This window comes from Artemia franciscana, chromosome 6 (assembly GCF_032884065.1).
Source record: "Artemia franciscana chromosome 6, ASM3288406v1, whole genome shotgun sequence".
In the NCBI taxonomy this organism is placed as follows: domain Eukaryota; kingdom Metazoa; phylum Arthropoda; class Branchiopoda; order Anostraca; family Artemiidae; genus Artemia; species Artemia franciscana.
The window spans coordinates 32,857,350-32,884,111 of NC_088868.1; the positions used below are offsets into that span (position 1 = coordinate 32,857,350).

General features: G+C 34.0%; 2 protein-coding genes across 2 annotated transcripts in view; one reads left to right on the forward strand and one right to left on the reverse strand.

Moving 5' to 3' along the window:
• LOC136028546 (uncharacterized oxidoreductase YjmC-like) overlaps positions 1-26,762 on the reverse strand; it is a 584,142-nt gene that overhangs the window by 450,503 nt on the left and 106,877 nt on the right. The window lies entirely within an intron of this gene.
• LOC136027864 (uncharacterized) overlaps positions 11,131-26,762 on the forward strand; it is a 42,979-nt gene continuing 27,347 nt past the window's right edge. The window contains exons 1-2 of the mRNA XM_065705279.1: positions 11,131-11,189; positions 16,682-16,838. Of these exons, the coding sequence (XP_065561351.1) occupies positions 16,684-16,838 (155 nt within the window). The 5' untranslated portion in view covers positions 11,131-11,189; positions 16,682-16,683. The remainder of the gene's footprint in view (positions 11,190-16,681; positions 16,839-26,762) is intronic.

Genomic DNA, 26,762 nt, shown 5'->3' on the forward strand with positions numbered 1-26,762 from the left:
TTCTTGAGTAGATTTACTGTTGCTACTACACACTTCAAGAAAACGAAAGTTGAAGAGTCTCTTTCCCGTTTCGTGTATAAAAGAGCGTCTGACCTTGGCCGTGCCCTACCTTACATCCTTCAGAGTGTCTCATATTCAGTAAACCCCTTTTTTGGCCCTACAGAAGTCTCACATTTCCTTCTGGAGGGTTATCACCAAAAATTATGTATTATTTTTCACACACAATTGTGATATTCTTACTTACTGCTTTTGTGAATTTTTCAATGAAAAAGGTCGTAGTTGCTTTTAAGTAAAGGTCTTAGCACAAAATACCACAACACAATCCATTTAAATTTGCACAAAATGCGTTTCTCGTATTCATTATTGATCAAGTTGAAAAGTAGCTGGTAGTAGTGGTATTTCAAAAGACTTCACGTGACAAGATAAAAAGGTTTCATTTTTTCCTGACTGGGATTGGTCAACCGATTTCGTCCGAGTTTGCTGAAACTACGTTGTCGCTTCTTTTCTTGCTTGTAGAAACTGTTTTGAACAGGAAATCTTCAGTATTAAAATTGTGTTTCTTGTGTCTCGAATTGTAATCGAAAAATTCTCTGTGATCTTGCCCTCCCCCTACCCAAAAATAAATGTAAATGAATAGGAAGCATGAGAATGAGTGCTATTTGCAATCTTGCCCAAAACTAAAGTGCGTAAGGCGTTATTGCCCTCCTGTTCCTTAGTTGCTTACGCCTGTATATTTGTTACTGTTTCAAAGTAGTGCGTATAGTCAAAACCTTAGTGAAAAACCGGATTAGTAATAACAGTCGAAAAAATACTTCGGTTTGGACAGTATTCCAGAAAAATGTTTAATTTTTTCAATTTATTTGTTTTATTGTTCAGTTAAAATTAAAAAACATTTAATTGGAATTTAAATAAATTAAAACTAAATTAAAAATAATAATGAATTATTAATGACTTGAAATTTAAAATGTATAAAGTTAAGCAATGAAAAGAAAAGCAAAAAAAAGCAGTGCAACCGTAATCGTCAGTCTCGTAACCCTTTAACCCGTAATCTCGAAACCCTTTTAAGTAAGACAAAGAGATCTATATAGCAAGTGGTAAAAAGAACCCCGTCACAAATCAGGCTTGGCTGGGACAATTTCAAATAAATGACCTAAAATCTTTGGGTATTTTTAGATGGTTACAGTATAATCTTTACAAAGGCTGGGATGGAAGAACCGTGTTTCTTATTTTGTCGGTCTAGGGTAGCTTAAATGGCACGCACAAAAAGTATGGTTAACTTACAAGAGTAGAAACTGCCGCTAAGGGCGACAAAAAAGTCTCAAACGCCAACTAGCATTTGGCGCTTCTGGGTATTTTCTCAGTGTAATACTAATGCAAATCAGTGGAATTAGCGAAATTGGTGTAATATTAAATGTATTATCTTAGTTTCTGGGGAAAAAATCGCAAGGCTTGAAAAAAATGCTAAGAAACGCCAAAAAGCTAGATGGCGTTAGTGGTATTTTCTCCTATTTTGTGCCAGGAAACATCAATTCCCAGAGAATGGAAATTCTAAGACAGCCAACCAATTTTTTACGGTCTAAAATATTTAATTAGAATTTAAATAAAATTAAATTGAAAATAATTATGAATCAACAATAATTTAAGATGTACAAGTAAAATTAAACAATGAAAAAAAAGTTTCAGTGAAAAGGAGCTGCTTGCAAAATTTAATTTCAAATGTTACGGCGGCATGTTTGATAGAGTCTCCGAATTTACTCCGAGTCCAAATCTGTTTTTGCAATTTCAGTTTCAAAGGAATTTTGAAAATTAAAATGTCAGACTGTGCTAAAAAGCTAAATTGCTGAATTGCTCAGACGTTTGCTGAAAATTTGATATATACTGTTTCTTTACAAAAAAATACTCTATAGAAAAAAAAGATAAATTATTTTGTTTAAAGATACTTTTTTATGCTTTTACCACGCGATCTATGTCTCGTAATTAAACATTTTTAAATTATCGAAGTCGATGCAAAACCTCAGGCGTAGCCTTTTTTCCCTATAAATATTATAAATTGAGTCTTCTTCCTCTCAAATTGGTATCCCTTTTGCTTAAAGAATGTACCAAACATATTTTTGCTTCTTTTCTTCAATAAAATTGGCTTCAAAAATTTTGGTTCTTGCCTACTGATGATGTCCAAGCTACATATGCTCTCTATAAAAAGAAAATGATAGGCCAAATTGTAAATTTAATAATCGCTACCTTCAAATTTTTAGTTTTTTTCAACTTTCCATGTATAATTATGTAGTACCTACGCAGTATTTTTGTTTTTTGAGGGGAAAGGGGCCAAATAATCGAAAAGTCTTTGGAGAGGGGGAGGGGATAAAAATAAAAAAGCATTTGAATAAAAATTGCCCGGAATTTCAGGAAAATTTAAGATTTCAGGGAGGGTGTGAAGGCTCCCTCCTAACCTATGTATGTCCTTGTCCTTATGTGTTATGACATTCTTTAACTTCAACAACTTCTTATGAGCTCCTCCTTGTCCCTCCCTCCAAAAGTTGTCGAAAGCTTCTATGGAAGAATTCTTAGGCAAAAACTAGACGGTGCAAAAATTGAACAAAAACGTCTTTAAAAACCTTGTGATTGGCCAAAAATTTGTACAAAAACGTTTTCGAAGATCTTGGGATTGGCTAGAATTAAATCAAAGACATGATAGGATCACAAGTATGTTTGATTGAATAAAAATTATTCAAACGACGGTATGCACTGGTACTCTTATACTGGTACTGCTATGCTATATACTGGTATCTTTTACTTGGCTTTTTTTTGCAAATTTATAAATAAAATAATCATTAGCACACATGAAAGGAAAGGAATGATTTAAAACTGATTTTCACATGTGTTTATGTTATAGTTTTCAGTCAAGTTAGTGCGAATGATATTTGAAATTTGGCCTATAATTTTAATTGTTTTCAATTACGGTTATAATTTTAATTAAGAATGTTCATTCTTTTTTTTAAGTAATTGGCTTTACGCTAGTCAGGTTTGCGATGTTGATAGTTTTTTTTTTGAATTGTGACTTTTTTTGATTGCCGAATTCCTTTTGTGTCGGTTATTTTCAGATAAACATTATTGTCAAGTATCTTCTGTCCAAATTTGCAGAAAATTGTGAAAATAGAAGTTTTCTTTTCAATATTTGCATTTCGTGTAATTTATTTGATCATTAATAGGGCTTTCAATTTTTATCTGATTCCATAGTAGCTTCTGGTGCTGAGGAATACCACTAATGGAGGAAACCGGGTAAAAATGCGTCACGCGAAATGGTAAAAAAAGGGTAAGATATATGGATGTTGTGAGAGATTTATTGGGGGGAATTGATATTACTACAAGAGGATGCCAACCTGTATACCTGAAACAACGATTTCGGGAAGTCTCTGGATTAGACACCTGGTAAATTTCCCTTTTTTCTTTCCCTCATTTCCCTCTTCCAGGGAAATTGTTTTGGCATGAGGCAGTAAACAAGGCTCCCTTAATACAAAAAAATAATCATAATACCCTTCCGAAACCTCACTTTTAGTTTGGTTTTATCTGTTTTATTTGTTTTTACACATCCTCCTTGGGATTGGGGATCCCACAAAATGGCACCCCCGTCTCTCCTAATAACTTCCGACGTACCTGACCAGATTTTTCGTATTGCACCCCCCCCCTCTCTTGAATAATTCTACTTCTTAGGTTCCGCCAAAAGAGGGTAATCTTGGAAGCAAAAGGAACTCCCCCTCCTCCTCTGATATAACTTATTCTTAACTACCACCAGAAGAGGGTGATGGCCCCCTTGGGAAGCAGGAAAACATTTTAATATGTATCAGAAGAGGTCATCGAGAAATGCTTCCATTTCAACCGTGGGGAAAAAAGGTGGTACTTTTTCACCCCCCTTCCTTCCCCCGGGATTTTTTTTATAAATTTGCTTTTGTGGTGCTATAATTAGAATCGGTGCTAAAAGGAGAAATACAACAAATCAATATCATATATAAATAATTATATATTATATATAAACAATTATATATAAAGTATAAATAAACCATGATATTTTTGAAATCTAAGGGGGGGGGGGTCTTTGGGACACTGGACACTTGCCTGTTTTTAGCACCAAATCAGTAAAATCCTACTATTAGTAATTGCTTCCATCGAAAATAACCCATGTTATTCTTTTGAATCTAGGGGGGAGGACAAAAAATTTAGGGGGATGCGAATCAGTAAAATCACATCATTAATATACGTACAGGGTAAAATATCGTTTTTCAGACGTCGATTTCTACAGTTAGTCAGTTGCATGTGAGAAGCAAAGAAAATGAATGGGAAAATTATCTACATAAAAAAGGATAAAGATCCTCCAGAGCCATTGCTGGCACATAGGGCGTCGAATCGACGTTTCTGATGCTGGGTGTTTTTTACGGGGACAAGTTAAAAGTGACCCAACGTTTGCCTTGCGACAAAGCCTTTCGAAGCGTTGGACTTCAACTGCTCAACCTTAATCGGGAGATATAGCCTTATCCATTACGTTACCGCAAGGTAATTATCTACATACCCCTTGTTATTATAGCCCCTAAAAATCCAATCTACTATTAAAGAAGGTTTTCTGGTTTCAAAATAGCGTACGTTACATGTTAAAGGTCCAAAATAAACTTTACTAAAATACTACTGTTAAAAATAAGTTACCATGCAAAATTATAATTTTCAAGTATATCGAACGTACGTAAATAAAATAGCGTATATTAAAAATAAAATCAAATGCTAAAAATAAACGTACTAAAAATGAAACATTAAAAATTGATAATCGTGTGAAAGCTTAATTTTTGTAACTCAAGCGCTTGTTTGATGCAAGAAAGCAATTAAACGTAATTAAATGTCTAATTAAACGTAATATTCGGATCCAACGTTTCTTCTCAAAGTAAACGGATTTTCAATTTATTGATTCTTGGGTGGGAACTGCGCGTTACGGGCAGCAGCACATTAAGATTCTGGCTGAATCAAACAGCTCGTTGTAACGAACTGTAAGTAAAAGCGACTCGGCTCAATAGTAATCGAAAGTCTGAAAAACGGGATTTTGATATCAGAAGACACACCAGAAGAATTGGCTTATTATGCTGACAAATATATAACATTCATTGAGTTTAGTGCTACCCGTCAAAAGCTGCGCACCCGAAAAAATTTGCCTGATTCTCAAAAAAGGGGAGGAAATCTGTCAAAAGTCAGGAAATCTTGATGAAAATTACACCATCGGATTCAGCGTATCAAACGTATCGGATTCAAGTCTCAAGTTACCATATCCAAAAATATAGAATTTTGTTGTTGTTTTTTTTTGCCAGAAGAAAAGTCACGGATGCGTGTTTAATTGTTTATTATTATTTTTTTTTTGTTCGTCCCAGGGATAATGGGACTAAACCAATGGTCCTAGAAGATCGGGAGAAGGCTCATTTAAAAGTAAATTAGAAGTTCTAGTGCCATTTTGAAGTGACCAAATAGATCGGAGGATAACTAGCCCCCTCCCACGCTCTTTTTTCCCAAAGTCGGGCGATCGAAATTTTGAGATAGCCAGTTTGCTCAGCACAGTTGAAAGGACAAATAACTGTGTTTTGGGGATGACATACCCCCCCCCCCCTTCGAACCCCGAGGAGAGGGCTGGAAGTAGTAAGATCTGTCCATTGTTTACGTATATTATTTGTTATTTGAAAGTATACTGACATTTTTCCGAGGGGATTTCTACGGGGAAAATTTTCCGTTGGGAGGGAAATTTCTGGGGGTGAGCTTACAAGTGGAAATTTTGCAGGGGGGGGGGCATTTCCCATAATTTCAATATGATTTCGTCTTACTTTCTATTTGTCTTACTTTCTCTTTTGCGACTCAATTTTACGTGTGGAGATTTTTTGGGGGAATTTTTCAGTTGGGTTAGAATTCTCTAGGAGATTTATCTGGGGAGGTGAATTGTTCGTGGGAGAAATTATCCATGGTAATTATCACCAGAAGTAATTCTCCGTGGGAAAATTATCCGCTTTGGATTTCCGTTTGGATCTTCGTTGGGATTTCCGTTTTGAATTGAAAAAAAGATCAGAAAGTAAAATGAAAAGTATTTCTTTGAATAAAAGTAGACTAAAGAGAATTTTTCAGGCAGAATCGTGAGCTAGAATTATTTTTTTTTTTTTGGGGGGGGGGGAGGGATTAAAAGCGGATATCGAATTATCCGATGGTAATTTCCCGGGGGAAAGCATTTTGCATGGGAGAAATTTCCTTGGACGAATTTTTCTTGGGGACGGGATTTTCATAGTGGAGAGGGTGGTTTCCCGCTATCATTTGAAAAATGAACAGAAATTAAAGAAAGTAATTTTTTAGTTGAAAGTAAGGAGCAATATTAAAACTAAAAACAGAAACTATTCCGTATTTAAAGGGGCCTGCCTCCTCCTCAATATCCCCCTCTTTACGCTAAAGTTTGGCCTTTTATCCCAATTCTTTAAGGGACGGCTCCTGAAACACAAGAAACGGCTAACTAGAATAAGCAATTTTCTTCCAAGTGCTTAAAGTGCTAGCGTGAAGAGAGGCGTATTGAAGAGGAAGCAGCCCCCCCCCTTATATAGGTAATTTATGTTTGTTTTTAATTTTAATGTTGCCCCTTACTTTCAGCTGAAAAACTTCTTTTTCATTTAATCTTTGCTAGGCCATAAGGAATCGGTCCCACACATTCTAGTATGTTAGACTCGATTGAAGATGGCTAAGAAGGTCATAACACGAATGCCTCGCCTAAATTCTTGTTGGCTGGCTGGAGGAAGCAATACCCCACTCGACGTAGCTTTTTAAACTACATGGCTAAGAAACCTCCACTAAATTGTATTCAAAATACCGTTTAGCAATTTTGTATGTTGAGGCCATGATATGTAGTTCTGTGTTGTCCCCGAGTCCGTCCTTGGTGTTTTGTTCTGCTGTTTTTAAGTTTATTTATTCGATTATCATTTTATTTTCCTCGTTTTAAATGTATCAATAATTGGTGGGGAACCGGACTTTAACGGGTAGTAGCACGTTAGGAATGTGGCTGAATATATGCTAGGCCATAAAGATTATTAATTCCACTATAGGTATGCCTACGTAATTCGATTGAAAATTGCTTAGAAGACCACAAAGAATATGAAACCCAGCCTGATTTCTGGTAGACTGGTTGAAGAGGCAGATACTCTAATTGACACAGTTTTAAAAACTGCGGATGGAAAATTTTTTAACTAAATCAAAATGTCATAATGTCAAAATGTCATACCAGTTGTGTGTGTGAAGTTCGTGATATGGAGTACATTGTTATCCTCGAGTCCTTTTCTGCTGCTTTTTTGTTCGTTTTTTTTTTTAAGTTGATTTGTTTGGTGTGGTAATGTTTTGATAATTTTCTGTTTTTGATACTTGGTTGGAAACGGGTCTTTAACGAGAAGGTGCTTGCTAGAAGTATAGCCGAATATATTCTAAGGCTAAGGATTCAGTCCTAAAATTCAAATATATTTGATTTGATTGAAAGTGGCCGAGTACACAGGCACCCATATGGGGGAGGGGCTCCAGTCACCCCTGAATGAATGACGCTGCCTTGTATTTTTATATTTTTGTTTTAAGGTTTCTATTATACAGCATTGGCAGTGATGATTTGACCAGGTAGGCCTCCTCTCCTTAAAATTCAGCCTATGGGTGGCCATGGCCGAGTAGGTTATAAAGCTTATGAAAACAGAGTAGCTTTAAGAGCTACGCACGGAAGAAATATTAACTAAGTTGTGTTCAAAACTTCACATCTCAGTTACTTAAATTTTGTTTCGCATTTTACTAATTGATTCAACTTTTTAATTACGTTTATCTCTTAACATCTGTTTTATCATTGTAACTGTTCTAACGTGCTTATGCTAGCTTGTGTGCTATTTTACCCAATAAATCATATTCTATTGCTATTAAAAAATGACAGTCATAGCATGCACAATGTAGTGTTGTGCATGCACTACATGCACAATTTTACCATATTCATGATTTGGTAGAATTGTCATCGAGTCTGTTCCCACTATTTCTTCTGCTTGTTTTGAGTTTCGAGTTGTTCTGAGTTTCCTATATTCCTGATTCTAGTCTGAGATCTGAAAATTGCAGCGAATATCCAAAAAATTGGAACTTGCCTTTCCAGAGATACGATTACTTACGGAAAATGAATTAATTAAAATGTAGCAAATAGAATTAAACAGCCAAGCAGCGATAGTAATGATTTTATTTCTTGCCTTAAATATAAAAAAAATGTCGTCTAAAAAAGAAAGAAAAGGAAAAAGTTCATGCTTCCTACAAAATAGAGATTTCACGTCACAATATAACAAACTTCAACAACGACAATCGGGCTAGTGGGTACTCGTGCAAATTCTTCAAAGCCTGTATATTGGCAGCTTCAATTGGACAAGAGAGAATCCCCCCTGGATTTGAAAAATAATTTTTATGGTATTTTCATTAGAAAGCGGCTTTTTATGGTATTTCATTGAAAAAAAAAACAGAATAAAAATAAAATTGCTCTCTCAAGATTTCGAAAAATACATTTTGTCCCCTTCCCTGCATTTTCGCGAATTGATGCCACTGATAGACACATTGTTGACATTGGCATATTCAACGACGGAATATCTACGATCTATTTCCGGATTGAAAAGGATTGGTTAGAAGACGTACGACACCGTGCATGTGAGCAAGTCAAAAAAGAAAATAAAAAACTAAAACACTCACGGTTAGAAGACACGTGACACCAAACATTTGAGCGAGTCAATGAAAATCGAACTGGACAACGAGAATCAAAACGTGTCAAAATTGAAAATAATAATGGTGATGGTTGGGTTTTGGATTTTGACATGGATAAGGTCATCAATGCTTACAATACCTTTGTTTAAAAAAAAGGTTCGGCGACATGTATTTCATAATGACAAAAGACATGCCAAAGTAAAACAAACTGAAAATTGAAAATGATAGCGAGGATTGTTGGGTTTTGGATTTAGACATGGATAAGGTCATCAATGCCTACCGTACCTTTGAAAATAGAAAACCTGGACTAGATAAATCGTTGGAAGAAAAAGAAGCTTCTGTCCCATCACCTGAATAATTCAAAGAAACAAAAGTTCACGATATGTCTTTCGTAATGACAATTGACAAGCTGAGGCAAAAGAAGAAGTTTTTGTCCCACCACCTGAACAATTAAAAGAAACAAAGGATCGGTGATATGTCTTTTGTAATGACAAAAGACAGGTTGAGGCAAAAGAAGAAGTTTTTATCCCACCACCTGAACAATTAAAAGAAACAAAGGTTCGGCGATGTGTCTTTCATAATGACAAAAGACAGGTCGAGGCAAAAGTTAAAGGTCCAATGAAATAACCTAATTTTACAAAGGCACTACTTCTAGTTCAAGGTCCATTTGGACGTCATGACATCAAGAAAAGGCTCAAATTGTCTGCGTTTGAAGGCAAGCGACAGAGAGAATACATATATAGAAACTTTCCGCGTGCCGAATGCCGGGACTTGGCAGTGAAGCAACCGGGCTCCCCCGGTTATCTATATATATATATATATATATATATATATATATATATATATATATATATATATATAAAAGGAAAAAATCCCTTAGATAGGGTTTTAAAAACCTGTCTAAGGGTTTTGCGCTTTGAAATATGTGCATTTGCATTTTCTAATTTGCATTTGTGTATTTGTACTTTAAAATTGTGGATTTGGTAAATCGCTATGGCTCTTATAATCTTTGGTACTTTTTTTTTTTGGTTTATATATATATATATATATATATATATATATATATATATATATATATATATATATATATATATATATATATATATATATATATATATATATATATATATATATATATTTATATTATAGTTTTAGTTTTATTTGTGTGAATATTTTGTGTTTGTGTGGTTTTGAGAGAATTATAAAAAACACCAAACATTATAAAAGCCATACCGGTTTACCCAATGCAAAATTTTAAAGTGCAAATGCAAATTAGAAAATGCAAATGCACATATTTTAAAGCGCAAAACCCTTAGACACTATTTTTAAAACCCTATCTAAGGGATTTTTTCAGTCTTTGGCAAGTCTCATAAACTACTATTTGGTGTTTTGATATTCGGACAAAATCTAATATCTTTCAGTTCGTTTTTCTTATCCAGTTTTCTTTTTCAATTCTATGTTAATTAACTGGTAGTTATTCAGCTTCTATGTGGGTATTTTCTATTCCATTCAGATTACATTATTCAGTTCGTATTTAGATATCACATTGACACACTGGCTCATTTCATTTCTCCTAATGTAATCATCGTACATGGCCTGCGTTTGCTCTGAATAATCCAAAAATTCCTGGAAATATATAAGATTGTAAAAGCCATGGAAATGAAACAAATTTACTGTTGAGGGTATTGTAAAAAAGAAACAAGAAAAAATTAATTGACTGTTGCAATTGGGGGGGGGGGACAGGCTGCAGCATATAAACATGCTTTTATAGACGTATTACTAATGAAAGGTAACACATTGCCAAATATTACAAAACAAAACAAGTTATCCCCAAATGGATTGGAAAGAGGTATTAAGGCTGGGTCGACTCTGGCTGAGCTTACAGAATTATGCCACTGACCCTGGTCCTAAACTAAACAACCGGCCATGCAAGGAATCATTCCCCAGCCTCCCAAACAAAGGATTCCCAACCCAGCGCGCCAACCCCTTAGCCAGGACGGCTAAATTGTAAAGACTAATTCCAAGTGAACAAATAGTCATCAAAAAGGAAAGCTGCCATATCTATTAATCAACAAATACTTTTAATAATATTCTTCTGTGTTACCATTAGTATCCCCCTTTAATTGGTGAAAGATTATCCAATCCATCAACCCACTACATGACGAATTGGCGTTTATAATGAGTTACAAAAATAACAGAGCTAATTTTCTGTTACACGATACAAGATGGAAATGTCCAAGAGAGTGTCTTTCATATTCGTAGACAGCGATTCTCTCATTGGTGGAAACATTCTTAAGATGATGGGTAGCTGCGCCGAAGGTGAATGTAGGTCGACTTGAGGAATAAAAATGGACCTGAGACCTTATTTGCCTTGCAGTACCTACTAAGAATTCTTGGTTTACAAAAGGATTGAGTAAGCATAAGCTATTGAAGTAAGTTTAAAAAGTCATTTTTATATCGGTGCTGGGTGGAACAGAATTTTTCATAGCTCCTTTCTTATATAATTTTTTTTTGTAAGAATAAATCTAAGTGACAAGGGGCTAAGTACTGCTTTTCATAGCAAAATTATCAAAACTTAGTTTGAACACTAACATTTCCAACCATCCACCAACTTGTTTACACATTGTAACGCCTTTTGTTCCATCTTGTGTTGCAGACTTCCGCCAGGATAGGACATTTCCTCTCACACGTGGCACACACTTCACGTTGCAAACAATTACAAAGTAGAAACAATAGGGAAAATCTTTTCAAGACAGTGGAAATCAACTCAGTGCCCTATGTCCAAGGGTTTGCCCTATGTCCAAGGGCCGTCTTCAGCACAATACGAGAATCAAATATATATATATATATATATATATATATATATATATATATATATATATATATATATATATATATATATATATATATATATATATATATATATATATATATATATATATATATATATATATATATATATATATATATATATATATATATATATATATATATATATATATATATATATATATATATATATATATATATATATATATATATATATATATATATATATATATATATATATATATATATATATATATATATATATATATATATATATAAATATATACATATATGTATATATATACATATATATCTTGAACATGCAACATATAATTGTCCATGGGAAAAACAATCCCTATTAAGATCTATACCTCATTATTCTAATGATGTATCCCTGTGTCCCGGTCGTCATTTATATTCCCTGTGTCCCGGTCGTCATTTGTGTCCCGGTATCCCAGTTTGTAATTTCTCTTTGAGTGTCCCGGTTGTCATTTATATTCCCTGTGTCCCGGTGTCCCGGTCGTCATTTGTGTCCCCGTCTGTAATTTCTATTCGAACAATCCCTGTGTCCCGGTTGTCATTTATATATCCTGCCTGATCCCCCGGTGTCCCTGTTGTAGTTGTGTCCCTATGTCCCGGTCGTCATTTATATTCCATGTGTCCCGGTCGTGATTTGTGTCCGGGTGTCCAAGTCTGTAATTTCTCTTTGAGGTTCCCGGTCGTCATTTATATTCCCTGTGCCCTGGTCGTCATTTGTGTCCCGGTGTTCCGGTATGTAATTTCATCAGTTGACAAACATGACGTCAGTCGACAAACAACTTAATGACGCATACAGCTCAATCCTTATAATGACGTCAGTCGACAAACATGACGTCAGTCGACACACAAACATGACGTCACTCGACACACACACACAGACAACTTATTTATATATATATATATATATATATATATATATATATATATATATATATATATATATATATATATATATATATATATATATATATATATATATATATATATATATATATATATATATATATATATATATATATATATATATATATATACATATATGTATTTTTTCTTTCTGGTATTGTGCTGAAGACAGCCCTTGGACATAGGGCCGAAATATCCACTGAATTTATTTCCACTCTCAAAAAGATTTTTCCTATTGTGTCTACTTTGTGTTTTTTTTTTTATGGAAAGGCGGTCTGGTCTTCGTTGCTATTTACTTCAAGTCGCACTTGGCAATTTTCTGGAACGCCTAGTTTGTGGCACCTGCTGTACACAAAATGGGTAACCCCTAGCTTGGAGCGTAGAAAGTAAAAACCAGTGGCTAATTACAGACTTTTCTGGTAGAGACATAAATACAATGGTGCTAAATCCCGAAAGTCGAGGGGGTGGGCAAGGATTTGTTTTGATTTCTTAATGAGGATACAAAAATTAAGTGTTTTGAAAATCTAGGAGGGGCGTGTATTTGTTTTTAGTAGATTTTTTTAAATGAGAATGCTAAAAGGGTTTCTTTTCAAAATCTAGGTGTAATTTGCCCCTCCCCTCTTCTCAATTGGCACCCCTGAATAAATAGATATTTTTACAAAAGTTTGTAGAGATGTCCAAATGTTATGTTAAAATTAAAGTAAGTTACTAAACCACGTATCGGGTGCGGGGAGAGAAATTTAAGAAAATAAAGGGATGTATGGCTTGGAATTCTTGGTTTACCGTCTCTAAACAGGAATTTCGTGCAATTGAGGAAAGCACTACCAAATGTCCCCTTCGAAAGTATTCACTGAATTGGAATTCAGTCAAAATATTTGATATTTACCTTTCGGTCAAGCCTTAACATTTTGCGCTTCTTTTTTTCTTAAATTCCTCAAAACAAAATAGATGTAACAGCAATAGTAGTAACAGTGTAACAATGACTTGCATTAATAGTAGATTGAACATGTGAAAAATATCAAATATACGATAAAAACATATAGTTTTCATATCAAAGATATGAAAAATGCCAAAAACCGCAAAAGAACAGAATTGGTATTTGGAAGGACGGTAGAGTAAAAAGGCGAGCACAAACTATATTTAAAAAGGAAAAAATCAGTCAATCGAAAACTAATTATTATACAAAATAATGATACATAAATCAGAACGTTGAAAACAGTGAAAAAAATTTTAACACCACATAAATTTTATATGCCTAAAATGAAGTGTTTTTTTTTTTATTATGGAATGAGAAATGTAATCGTAAATTTTCAGGTTTGTCATTCCAGGGAATAAATGGATCATTAAAAATTCAAATTGACTGTGTTCGGCATTTTTTCTTCCTTAAAAGTTTAGCACCAGACCCGTTGATTGACTATTAACTTTTTTTGCTGATTAAGGCATATCAGAAAACAAACATTAATATTATAAAAAAGAAGCCGTAGTGCTAAGCGGCTACGTGAATTTCCTTAGTTATAAGAGCAGGGCTATAGACAAGATTTCTTTTTTCTAACTAGGGCACAAATTTGAAAGAAAGCTCCAAGAGCTGGATAGTTATATAAACAGAGACGTATGCAAGAGGACTTCGATCCCGAGGCCATCGAAGTCTTAGTTGTTTTTTTTTTTCAAAATGTGCTATGGACACTTATTAATCAATTAATGTTTTATGACTGGACCTTTCTAAGAAATATGCTGCGAACGTGCTTGTATACGATATATAGAAAATTATTGGGAAGTTCGTAAAAATCCCTCAGCTTCGGAAAAGAGGGGTGAGATACCCCCCTCCATGCGTAAGTTTCTGATTAAGTGATGAATGTTTTACCATACCTGACCAATGAAATCAGTGTAGTAAGTACTACTACAAAATCAATCCCTAGTCGAGACCAGGAAGTAGCTGTATCGAAAGCAGTTGGCTTGAAAATAATTCAAACATAATGATGTCCCCGAGATGGACAATGATATAGCTATTAAATAGCCCCCAGGGAAGGAAGAGATAAGGAGAACACTGGGCACCCCAGATGGGACTCCGTAAGATGTTTGTTTTTTTAAGTTTCCTCAAATAAAAAGTTTGATGAAGTATATTTGACTTGGGGGAGGGGGTTTCAACTCATACCACCGCTTTCCAAAATTAGATGAATCTCCTCAGAACAAAATTTATGGAATATCCCAAGCCTAAATATGTTTTAATATATGTTTCAAATATGTTTTCATATGCTATTTGAACTGGTCTGAGATAAAAAGAGTTTAAAGTCAGACTTAACAGCTAGAACTCAAAATAAAGGATATCCATCTTTTTTTCAACTAAAAATATATGAGATAGTTTCAGCCCCCAATAATTATTTCCAGGGGTAAGGGCAAGGGTATACAGTTTCTTAGAAAAGGGGTACATTTGATAAATAGAGAGTTTTTGTCGGTAAAGTGTGATATTACCCTGGATGAGAAGAAGAAGGGTAATATGTCTAAAACAACGTTTTTAGGATTTGCTGTTAAATTTGAAGCAATATCAGATTACCTTTTTAGTGTCTGTTTGCTTTAAGTAATTTTACTAATTTTTACTTAAACTATAAGCCCGGAATTATTATGAATAAGGTATTGCCGGCCATTTAAAGCAGCAGAAAACCATCCCTTTACCCCTCCCTTTCCCTTTAATTCATCCCTTAACCATCACATCCCTCTAATCTTTAAAGTGAAAGAGCTTGCCGCTACGCGGGAAGCGTCAGATGATTTGCTCTCAACCACGTTTGTCCTCCCTGCCAGAAAATCAGGAGATCGGTACCTGTGCTACGCAGGCCATTGGTCAGTATCTGAAAATAAAGTTTACACGCTGGAAGAATTCTTCACTGACCCTAAGATAACTGTATACATAACTGTCAAAAAGGGAACGGAACCCACAAAAAGCTGGCCATTAAACATTTACGAGCATGAAAATTCACTGGAGGGGGATTCTCAGCTTTGTTTGATGCACTACTTACCATTCATTTTATTATTTTATTCAAAGTCAGGGGTGTAATTTGCTGTGGGGCAGGATGAGATTGGGACAACTTCCCCCTCAAACTCATTTTTGCCACGTGGCGGGAATTTAGGGTTTTCAAAAATCTTGTCAAAACTAAGATTGGCCTACATACTTCAAGGTTCCACAAAAACAGATAAGTTTCCTTTAGTATACTTTTGCCTTTCTGGTACTATATGGCTAAGTTTTCATTTTTCACTGTCATTTTCACTTGACTTAGGGAATTCAGCTCAAAATACCCCCCCCCCCTAGAAATTACGCTTCTGTTCAAAGTATCAAAAAGGCTAAGAATACAATTTAAATGGTTTGTTTTAGGGATTTAGTGTGGTCGTTGGTTTATCGGACAAGTGTATGCTTTTAATGCCCGTGACATGTTGCATTTTGTTGCTGTATCTGTTTGTTAACATAGGTTTTTTTTTTAATTGAGTTTTTTTAAATGTTAACATTAATTTTTTAACCAATAATATCTGTAGTAGTTCTAACCAACATCTTGCTAACCAATTGGTGGACAGTCAGAATCTTGCATTTGATTTTTGTGAACCATCTTAATTTTTGGCAAACGAAACTTTACTTTTCTTTAAACAGCTTCGGTAAATCGAAGTTTGTTATAGAAGTCTTGTCCAGCCCGTTACTATTTTATTGGGGTTTGAGGCTCTTTTTTGAAATGCTGTAAAAAAATGTTTTGCCTCCTGGACCCAGTTAGGATTACTCAAATCTGAAAAACGCGATTTTTAAAGTCTTTTTTGGTGTATTTTTCAGTGTTGCCAAGTTGAACAGTAAAAATAAATAACCAAAACTAATGACTTGAATTTGACAAAGTTAATCGTCCATAAAAAATTCAAAATTTAATTTGTTTTAGCCAATTTTTCGCTGAGTTTTTACTCGTGATCCTATTTATTCATAATTGGCTCATTATCACCAAACTGATTTACTGTATGTTGAATTCCTTTTAATCAAAAAATTTTTCGTGATTTTTACTCATTTTTTAAGGTATACATGGTTGTGCTCATGTATGGTTGTATACATGTATACATGGTTGTGCTCAGACAATCAGATTTCATGTTCATTGTCCTTGGTATTTAATTAACTGTAGGGTATTTTTAGGTATGTCTGTATCCATAAACAAGGGCCTATTGGTTCTCGTCCTTGCAGTTTTTTGCATGTGTTTCTTCGTACAAACAGCAGTTTCTGATGAAGATCCTGCTTTGACAAAATATTTGCACGAGTTGGACAGGATTTTTGGCTCCAATGCTAGACCAAGGTAAGAAATCCACAATTATTAAACAGTCTATTTTTAATTATAGAGTTTTTTAAAAATTATACTTACAAGAGAATATTTATGTGTTATAATATTTATGTACAAAATACTCTAATTAAAAAAAAAATAATTAGATCGGCAATAGAATCGTTATAAAGTAATGATAGCGGAAACTGTTGAACGTGAATTTGAGACTCAACATGCCCAAAGAAAAATTAGGTAAGCGCAAATCGTCATAAAGGGGCATATAATTGACAAAAATAAAAAAAAGTTGAAAGGATAAATCTTATATGAAAATATAAGAATAGCCTAAACCTTGGGAATGAAGAAATGGTGATACTTTTGAGCCTCTGTTCCTTACAGTCTCGACCTTTTCACAATGGTTCATTCTAATTCTTATATTTCCTTTTTAAGTTTTTCTTTTTTAAATTTTGACTTTGGGGCTGATCGAGTTTTTTTTTCAATATTTGCTTTCTGTTTTCCACTAAATATCATTCGAAAAGTTTAGATGCTAAATTAGATGATAGTGGAAATTGACGAACTTAAAGTTGGGACTCTAAATGCCCAAAGAAGAAGTAGGTAAGCGCAAATCGTCTTAAAGGGGCATATAATTGACAAAAATAAAGAAAAAAGTTAGAAACAAGAAATTTCATATGAAAATATAAGAATAGCCTAAACCATGGGACTGAAGAAATGGTGAAATGGTGAACCTCTGTTCCTTACAATCTCGACCTTTTCACAACTGTTCATTCTAATTCTTATATTTCCTTTTTCAATTTTTCTTTTTCAATTTTGACTTTGCGACTGATTCAGTTTTTTTTTTTCAAAATTTCATTCCTGGTTTCCACTAAATATTGTTCGAAAAGTTTAGATGCTAAATTTCTGATTTTTTAAAGAATTTTTTTTGTAAAGCCTTACAGAAAATTACAAGAGAATGTGGATTCTACGAGGGAGAATCATGTTTTTGAATATAATATATTTCACCACTGTCATAACAATTTAAGATATTATCAGATACCTGACCTTTTTTAACCTCCACCCCCTTTTCAACCCCTTTTAAGTGCCGTTTATAAACTTTTTTTCGGAAATATTTCAAGTTAAAATTTGCAAATTTTGAATATTCTTTGCACATTTCTGTTGTGGCACGAAACAGGTGAAGAAACTGCAATACAATTAAGTAAAGGAGTATGTTAGAAATTTTAGGAGGAATTTGGTGTGAAGAACAGAAGACAAGAAGAGAAAAAAAATTCATTTTTTGTAAAGCTCATTAGCATACTCAAAGGTAAATATGTAAATTAACCATAATCCTAGCTATTAAATTGTGATTTTGACGAGCCAGAAAGTAGGGCTTTCACTTTTTGAGATTAAGCCACCATGACCACCAATTACACTGCATAAATAAAAATTTTCTCATAATACCCTATATTTTGCGTTGACCTCTCACTATATTAACGTACCATGGACATTTATATCAAACTTCTTTTGCCCCCTGGATCTATCTTACGTCCATTGGTCCATTGGGCCTGTTTTAGGTCTATATAAAAATCATAGTTATGCCCCCTGGAAAACCATAATTTTTCTAGATTCTTCTTCTGGTTATTCAAACAGTTCGTGGTAACGAACTGCAAGTAAGGAGCGGCCCGGCTCAATAGTAACCAAGACTCTACTAAAAGAAAAAAATTATATCAATAGATTTATCAAAAAAATTACATATATATGCTGATTGCAAATATATAAGTTTCATTAAGTTTAGTCTTACCTATCCAAGGTTACTAGCCTAAGAAAATTTGCCTGATTTTCAAAAAAAGGTGAAAACACCCCTTAAAAGCTACAGAACCTTAATGAAAATCACACTATAAGATTCAGTGTATTAAAGGACCCCACTGTAGAGGTTTCAAACTCATATCTGCAAAAATGTGGAATTTTGTATTTTTCGCCATAAGAATGATCACGGGTGCGTGTTTATTTGTTTGATTGCCTTTTTTTGTTTGCCTGTTTTTCCCAGGGGTGATCGTATCGACCCAGTGCTACTAAAATGTTGGGAGAGGGCTCATTCGAACAGAAATTATAAGTTTCAGTGCCCTTTTTAAGTGACCAATAAAATTAGAAGACAACTAGACCTCTCCCACGGCCCTTTTTTCTCAAAATCGTCTGATCAAAATTTTGAGATAGCCATTTTGTTCAGCACAGTTGAAAGACCGAATTAATATACCTTTGGAGATTTCATGACCCCCCAGAGCCCTGGGAAAAGGTCTTTAAGTTACAAAATTTGTTCAATGTTTACGCGTATGTTCTATTGGGAAGTAATTTTTCGTGTGAAGGGGGCGAATTTTCTACAGGTTGGATTTTCCACAGAGACAATTTGCCATGGGGAGGGAACTTTTCAGTGAATGATTTTTTCAGGAGACATTTGGCACTAGTGAAATTTTCCAGAATTCCTATACGAGATTCTGCGTATGTCTTGCTTTGTCTTTGTCGATTCAATTTTAAGCGTGGATGTTAAGTGTAAATGTCCGGGGTAAATTTTCACCAGGATTGGATTGTCTAGAGCAGTGGTTCTCAAAATTATTTAGATATTGCACCCCTTTTTACCCACAAAACCTTTTAGGTACCCATCCTAAGTTACCAGTACAAAGTATGCTATAGCTAAAATATAAATAAAATTGCCAGTCCTAGAGTTAAAGGGTTGTTTTATTTTTTGTTGGCTGGCCATGTACCCACTAAAAAAATTTGCGTACCCCAAGGGGTACGCTTACCACAATTTGAGAACCACTGGTCTAGAGAATAAATGGGTCAGGAGGAGGGATTTTTCCGTCGAGGTGTAGTCAGATTTCCCGGCATTATTTAAAAAATGATCAGAAATGAAATAAAAAAAAAGTTTTTTCAACTGAAACTAAGGAGCAGCATTAAAACTTAAAATAAACAGGAATTATTGCGTATATGAGGGGGTTTGCTCCTCCTCAACAACTCGCTCTTTACGCTAAAGTTTGAATTATGTCCCAATTTTTTAAGATCAACTCCTGAAGCACTATGCTCTTTTAATTAGAACAATAAGAAGTTTTTTTATACTAAAAACTTTAGCGTAAAGAGCGAGGTGTTGAGGAGGAGCAAACCCCCTCATATACGCAATAATTCCTGTTTGTTTTAAGTTTTAATGCTGCTCCTTACTTTCAGTTGAAAAAATTGTTTTTTTATTTAATAATTTTAAGATTCTAAAGTTTTAGGGCAGTGTCAGACCTTCCTCACTGTTACCCGGTTGAACTATCAAAACCAAAAGCTTAACTACTTACACCATTATTTTAATCTGTAAAGTTCATTCATTAACAATCCGTTGATTTGAAAAGATGGCAATACCCCCAAAGCAAAGCTCCATCTTCTTAAGCTATTTGATGCCATGTGTTTCTAGCTTACATGTTGACCAAAAATTCTGTAGCTGCATATGGAGGCTGTATTCATCAAAAATATAATTTCCAATTTTTTCCTAATTTTTAAGATGTATAAGTGTTAGTTTCGACTTAGCCAATTCCAATAATCATGCGTCGTTTCATTGTTTTTCTTTTTTTTTAGAGATTTTCACTTTTTTTAGACAGAGAAAGACGGGTTTATTAATATAAATAAACAAAACAAAACTAGAAAATGGCCCGAAGGAAAGCTTTGACATTGTAATCGTTTACTGGGAGGTTTCGCCGGAAAATTCTGAAGAAGTTTGCTTTCAGTCTGGCGAACCAGAGGAAATAACGTATCAATGTAGCTTGGTGTTTTTCCATGACAGGATTTACGATTTCTGCCCGAGCCTTGTAAATTTACTTAGGGTAAAAAAATTAGACAAAATCGCAAGTTTGTTTGATTCAGGAAAATATGATGCTTTTCTGCCGACATTTCTTTAATCGTAAGAATCACTCCGAGGCATTCATAAAGACATGTATTGGTCGACTTGAGTAGAACTCGCCGCTTGAATGATTTTGGAAGTCGGCGTTAATTGGGACGTTCGCGACGTGTACGTTAACATTACTTGAACACAGCACAGTTTCCTTCAACCACTCACATGTCTCTAGTATAGTCTCTTTTTTTGGAAAGCATAAATAACGTCAGTGCTCAAGGAAATTCAATAAATTTAGATTTTTGTTTCTTTTCTTTGCCCTAGAATTTTGAATTCGTCTCCAATATATTCGTAACGGTTGCTGCAACTTAGTAAAGAATAAATCACGGCACATAGTAGCCAAAACTAAAAATGGCGTGCCTTACACATTTGCCAAGTGATAAATATTTTATATTTAATACTGTTCGAAAATAAAAATGTTCTTTCAGATTCAACGGAACAATAACTTGCAACTGCATTATGAAACATTTGAGAATTTCGAAAAGGGGTCTAAGACCCCCTTAAAATAATCTTTAAATGAAATAAGAACGCATCTTTAAAATCACCATTACTGAAAACTTTAAAGCTGAAGGTTTAAAGTTTCCTAACTGGAACAAAAAGGGAAATCACGTTTGTGCATGGGTAGCACTGTTCTTTTCTATATGCCTCTCGCTTGAATCAGATTTACTTAAATAACTTTCCTTGAATACCAAACTTTGAAAATCATGATTCTAAATTTATCTTTTGATGTCTAAGAACCGAGAAATATATTAATGGATGTACTTTTTCAAGGATAATTACTATTTAGGGACGATTGAAGCTTTTCTTTATACGGATTGCATAAATAAATTGCATTAAAAAATTTAAAAACAACAAAGGTTGAAGGGGGAGCAGTCACAGCCTCCCTCTTTTTCTTTATTCCCCAGAAAGGAATTCTTATTCTTTCTTCCCCTGGAGTGTCAGTAAGAGGCTTTGGCACACTTCACTCAAACTATTAGGGTGTTTTCAGCAGTTTACCCTTGACGACACTAGCGCTACTAGCGGATTAGTCTGGATTTGTGTTTTACTTGTTTTCTTCTGTCCTAAAATTAATTCTTTTAACAAAACATTTTCTCATTAATGACTCAACTGTACAGAGTCCGAAACGCAACTAACTATAAAGATCCAATTCATTTCACTTCAATATTCAAGGCAAGACTGGGAAACATGCTTTTCAGCACCTAATTGTATTACACGATGATTTGCATTACCTGGATACGACGCACCGAATGAATCACAATAATTGCCCCATCCATTGCCTCATTATCATCAGCAATTATAAAATCCACAGAATAGAACCTTTCGGCTATTGACAATCAATATAAAAGCAAATATATTTTCAAACTATTCGAGTTAACAAACTGTAAGTAAGGAGCGTCTCCGCCCAATAGTAACCAAAATTCTACAAAACGGAATTTTGGTAACAATGTATATATATATATATATATATATATATATATATATATATATATATATATATATATATATATATATATATTGTCTCTTTATGCTGTTTCTTAATGTATAAAATTCAATAAGTTTAATGTTTATCAAAAGCTAAGAGCCAGAGAAAATTTACCTGAGTTTTGAATCTGGTAAACACTCGAGGATTCTTAATGAGAATCAAACCATTAGATCCAGTGTATCAGAGATCCCTGCTGTATAGGTTTCAAGCTTCTGTAAAAATGTGGAATTTCGTATTTTTGCCAGAAGAATGATCACGGATCCGTGTTTGGGTAATTTTTTTTTTGTTTCCTGGAAGATCAGGAGAGGGCTCATTCAAACAGAAATCAAAAGCTCTAGTGCCCTTTTTATGTTACCAAAAATATTGAACAGCAACAAGACCCCTACCGCGTCCTTCTTTTCCAAATTGTCTAATCAAAATTTTCGATAGCCATTTTGTCCAGCATAGTTAAAAGGTCCTATAATAATACTTTTGGGAATGTCCTGACCCCCACATACCCAAAAGACAGGACTGTAAGTTATGAGCTTTGCCCATTTTTTACATATAGCATTTATTATTGCGAAGTAAAGAGACATTTTTAAAGAAGGGGGGAATTTTCTGCGGGGGAAGTGTTTTTCACGGGAAGATTTTGCCATGAAGAAGGAAGTTCCCGGGGCTGAACCTTCCAGGGAAAATATTATTCGGGGGAAATTCGCATGAATTCCGATACAAAATTCTTTTTACTTGTCTTATTTTCTATTTGGCAACTTGACTTTACATATAGAGATATTCCAGGGGAATTGTCTGAGGGAAGTTTTCAGGGGGTTGGAATTTTCTGAGGGACTTTTCCGTTGGTGGCAGTTTTCTGCGGGAGAAATTTTCCAGGGGGAATTTTCCATGGGAGAAACTTTGAAACTTTCCGTCGCGGGGGGGGGGGTCTCTTGGAAAAATTTACGTGGTTCTGGTTGAATTTCTACCATGATTTTAAAAACAGCAAAAAAAGGAAAAACCTTAAATTTTAATAGGAAATTTCCGAAGGGAATTTTCAGTGATGATTTAATTCTCTGAGGGAATTTTCTCTGTGGAGGATTTTTTCGTGGGAGAATATTATGTAGATGGGGAGCCGAATTTATCGGCATTAATTAAAAAAATATTGGAACAATTTAAAGTGGGAGATTTTGAGTAGTTTGAGATGGAGAAGCAGCGTGCACAGCTGTGTTGGCCTCAGATAGCTTGGAGCTGTGGTGAGTTGTCAGTAGTAGTAGTAGTTTTCTTTATTTCCTAAGCTCAATAGTTTCAGGAATGAAAGAATTTTGAAAACTTCGCAAAACTCATAACTGAGACCTTATTACTAATACATTTTGTGTCAGTTATGATACGTTTAACAAAACTGGCCTAATTGATGTTAATAATTGACATTTATTTGCATAGTTAATTACGAAAACATGGACAAATTTCAAACAGTTTTCTTCGCCAGTTTTTATATGCTGTTCTTTTAAGCCCTCTTCATTTCCATTGGATTTTCGCATCTGGCACTTTTTCTTGTTAAGACACAGCTTAGTGCAAAAACACCCCATTTACTTAGCACTTTCATCACCGAAGGTTCTTTCAAGTGGCAGATTGTTAGAAAAGGTTCAATGAATATTGCGAAAAGAAAAATTTTATTAACGTGGCAATCATATTTCCTAATCTACAAATTTATTCCTTTGGAAAGCTATATTAAGTATCATTAGAAATAAAGCTATAAAGGAATAATTAGAATTTATTCTAGATTGCAACTGGAACTAACAATTAAAAACCCATACAAAATAAGAAAATATTTATAATTGGCTGCTTAGAAAGTATCTTAGTATTAGAAAGCTTAGAAAGTATTCCACAGCCGCCGTTTTTGATACGAAGGATGTATAGATAGTTTATTGATTTATTTGTTCCAATAAAACAATAAAAATAAATTTACAACAAATATAATACAATATTGATAATCAGCCAAAACAATTAATATCAAATGCCCCCCGCAAGGCCCTTTGGCTGGGAACGTAGGAAGAAAAAAAAAATACACACGAAAACATTGATAAAAACTTTTAAAATCTAATGACTCCATGAAAGGCTATATAGCCGGAAATACGGGGGAAAATAAAAGAAAAAAAACAAAACAATAAACAATAAGACGAGAAAAAAGTAAAATATTAAGGAAAATGAATAAGAAAGCATATAATATAAGGAAAAAAATAAATAGCATGGAAACTATTAGCACTTGAAATACAAATATTGAATGAAACAAAACAAAACACTAATTGGGACTAACGCTGTAAATGTTAACGCAAAACTAACGCTGTAAATGTTAACGTTGTCTCTTGAAAAAATTTGTATTTTTGGATTTGGGTTCTATTACATAATGTTCGATCCAAATTAAATTTTTAAGCGAGACTTTTTGAGAACCCTGTGCATAATGCATTAAATTTAAATTTAAATATAAAATTTAATTAAATTAAATTAAAAAGACTTCAATCAGACTCTAACTTATGGATTCGACATGAGCTGTTTCTAGTCTAGTTAATTCTCCCAAGTCAAAAGATGTTAAATTTTTTTCTATCAAATATCTAGAAAGACCTAGTGTTTTAGTTTAAAAATGAGTGGGAGCTTACAAAATGAAAATGCATGTTTACCCCTTTATTCTAGTTTTTAAAAAGAAGAAATTATGACATGTGGTCGTTACCAAAACCAAATGTCAAATTCCGTTTTTATTAGGTGTTTTTATGAAAAAAGCCAAAAAATAAGTGAGAAAAGCCAAATATTTTATTATGACATTAAAAGTATACTTTTTTCTTATTTTGCTGGAAGATTAATTTTACATTATTTCTGTAAAAGGGCAAAAAAGGTTCAACAATGGTAAAAAGAATTGTTTTTCGCCATTGCACTACATTTTTTAGGCAGCCAGTAGAGTAGCATTAGTTAGAAGCTTGTTTGTAGGTTTAATTGCACTGGGCACAGGACATATTTTGTTTGCACTGGGCCAAAGAATGCTTGCCGAATATATATCTGTCTACCCCGGCATGTATCTTATATATTTATGTACTATTATAATCCTATGTTCAATTATTGTTACTCTTTCGGTTTGTCAATTTAATTTTTATAGTTATATTTCGTTCAAAAAATTCGGCGGAGGCTGGCCCAAACTCGGAAAAAAATGCCTCGGCACCTCTAGCTTATATATTTATATTTATATTTATATATATTTATGTTCAATTACTGTTATTCTTTCGGTTTGTCGATTTAATTTTCATAGTTATATTTCGTTCATAATTTTCGGCGGAGGCTGGCCCTAACTCGGAAAAGAAATGCCTCTGTACCTCTAGCTTGAAGAGTACGAGAGAATCTTCTTGTTACATATTTAGCTGCTGTATGTAACAATGCACAAATGTTTCCTTGCTTATACTCTCGAAAAGTAGAGTATTCAGGTAATAGTTTCCGAACGTCAATTTTTTGGCTCAACATCAAAACTCTTAAGCAACTATTTAAAGAACCTGTTGGACAATAGGCCCTAAACATGGTTTTAAGTACCCTGGCCCTTTTTTCAAAAATTTTAAACTGGACCCGTCCCCCCACCGTGAGAAAAAACAGGATAGGGTTACTAAGATATTAAGTACATCACTTGTAAATACACTTATAGGCTGTGTGGAACCTCAATGCTAAAAAAAGATTCGCCTGCCCCGAAGCTTCAGGTACTTATTCTATACGTTACGCACAATTACCAATTTTATAGAGTTGGATAGATAAATTCATTTTTTTGGGGGGTATGACTGAACCGTTATTTGAAAATTCTTACTCGTCATCTTTAAATTAAACCTGTTAAATGTGTGCAGTCCGTATAATGAAAAATACTTGCTTGCCTTTAGGCTTCAAGTGCTTGTTTATAATGTCATGCTATTGTTTCTAGATTATTAATTTGCTTGAAATAAGATACATGCATCATATGCTTTCAGGCATAAGTTAGCAATTACTGGAAACTTGCAGCATTAATCAGATATAGCATCCCGAAGTCCCTGCTATTTTATGGCAGCTTACGGACAAAACCCAAAATAATTTAGCAAACAAGAAAACCACTTGTTTGTCAAATGAAAATAGGGCTTAAGAATTTTTACAAGTCATTAAATGTCGTTGATGGAGTCAAATGTAGTACAAATGTTTAGCATCACAGGTGTTACCATTATAAATTGGAAAAGTTATTAATTAATGCCTATTTAGCATTAAAACATTTCATATAGCTATAACAGTCAAATGTGGCACAAGTAGCACAATGATGTAGATGGGGTTGTGCTGCGTCAGGAAAAATAGATGTATAAAAATAGAATTTTTGCATAAGTGTAACATGCAAGTGTAACAATCACCGGCATTCAGCTTAAGGGGGGGGGGGGGTTGTAATTGCATAGATAACTAAAGTATTATTTTAAGAACAGTGTCTCTGTTTAAACCAAAATCAAGAGATAGAAAGAGAAAGTTCATTAAAATACGACAAAATATGCAACCCAGATTAGGTTGAAAGGACCTAACTAAGAAAAAATTCTTAAGCCCTATTTTCATTTGA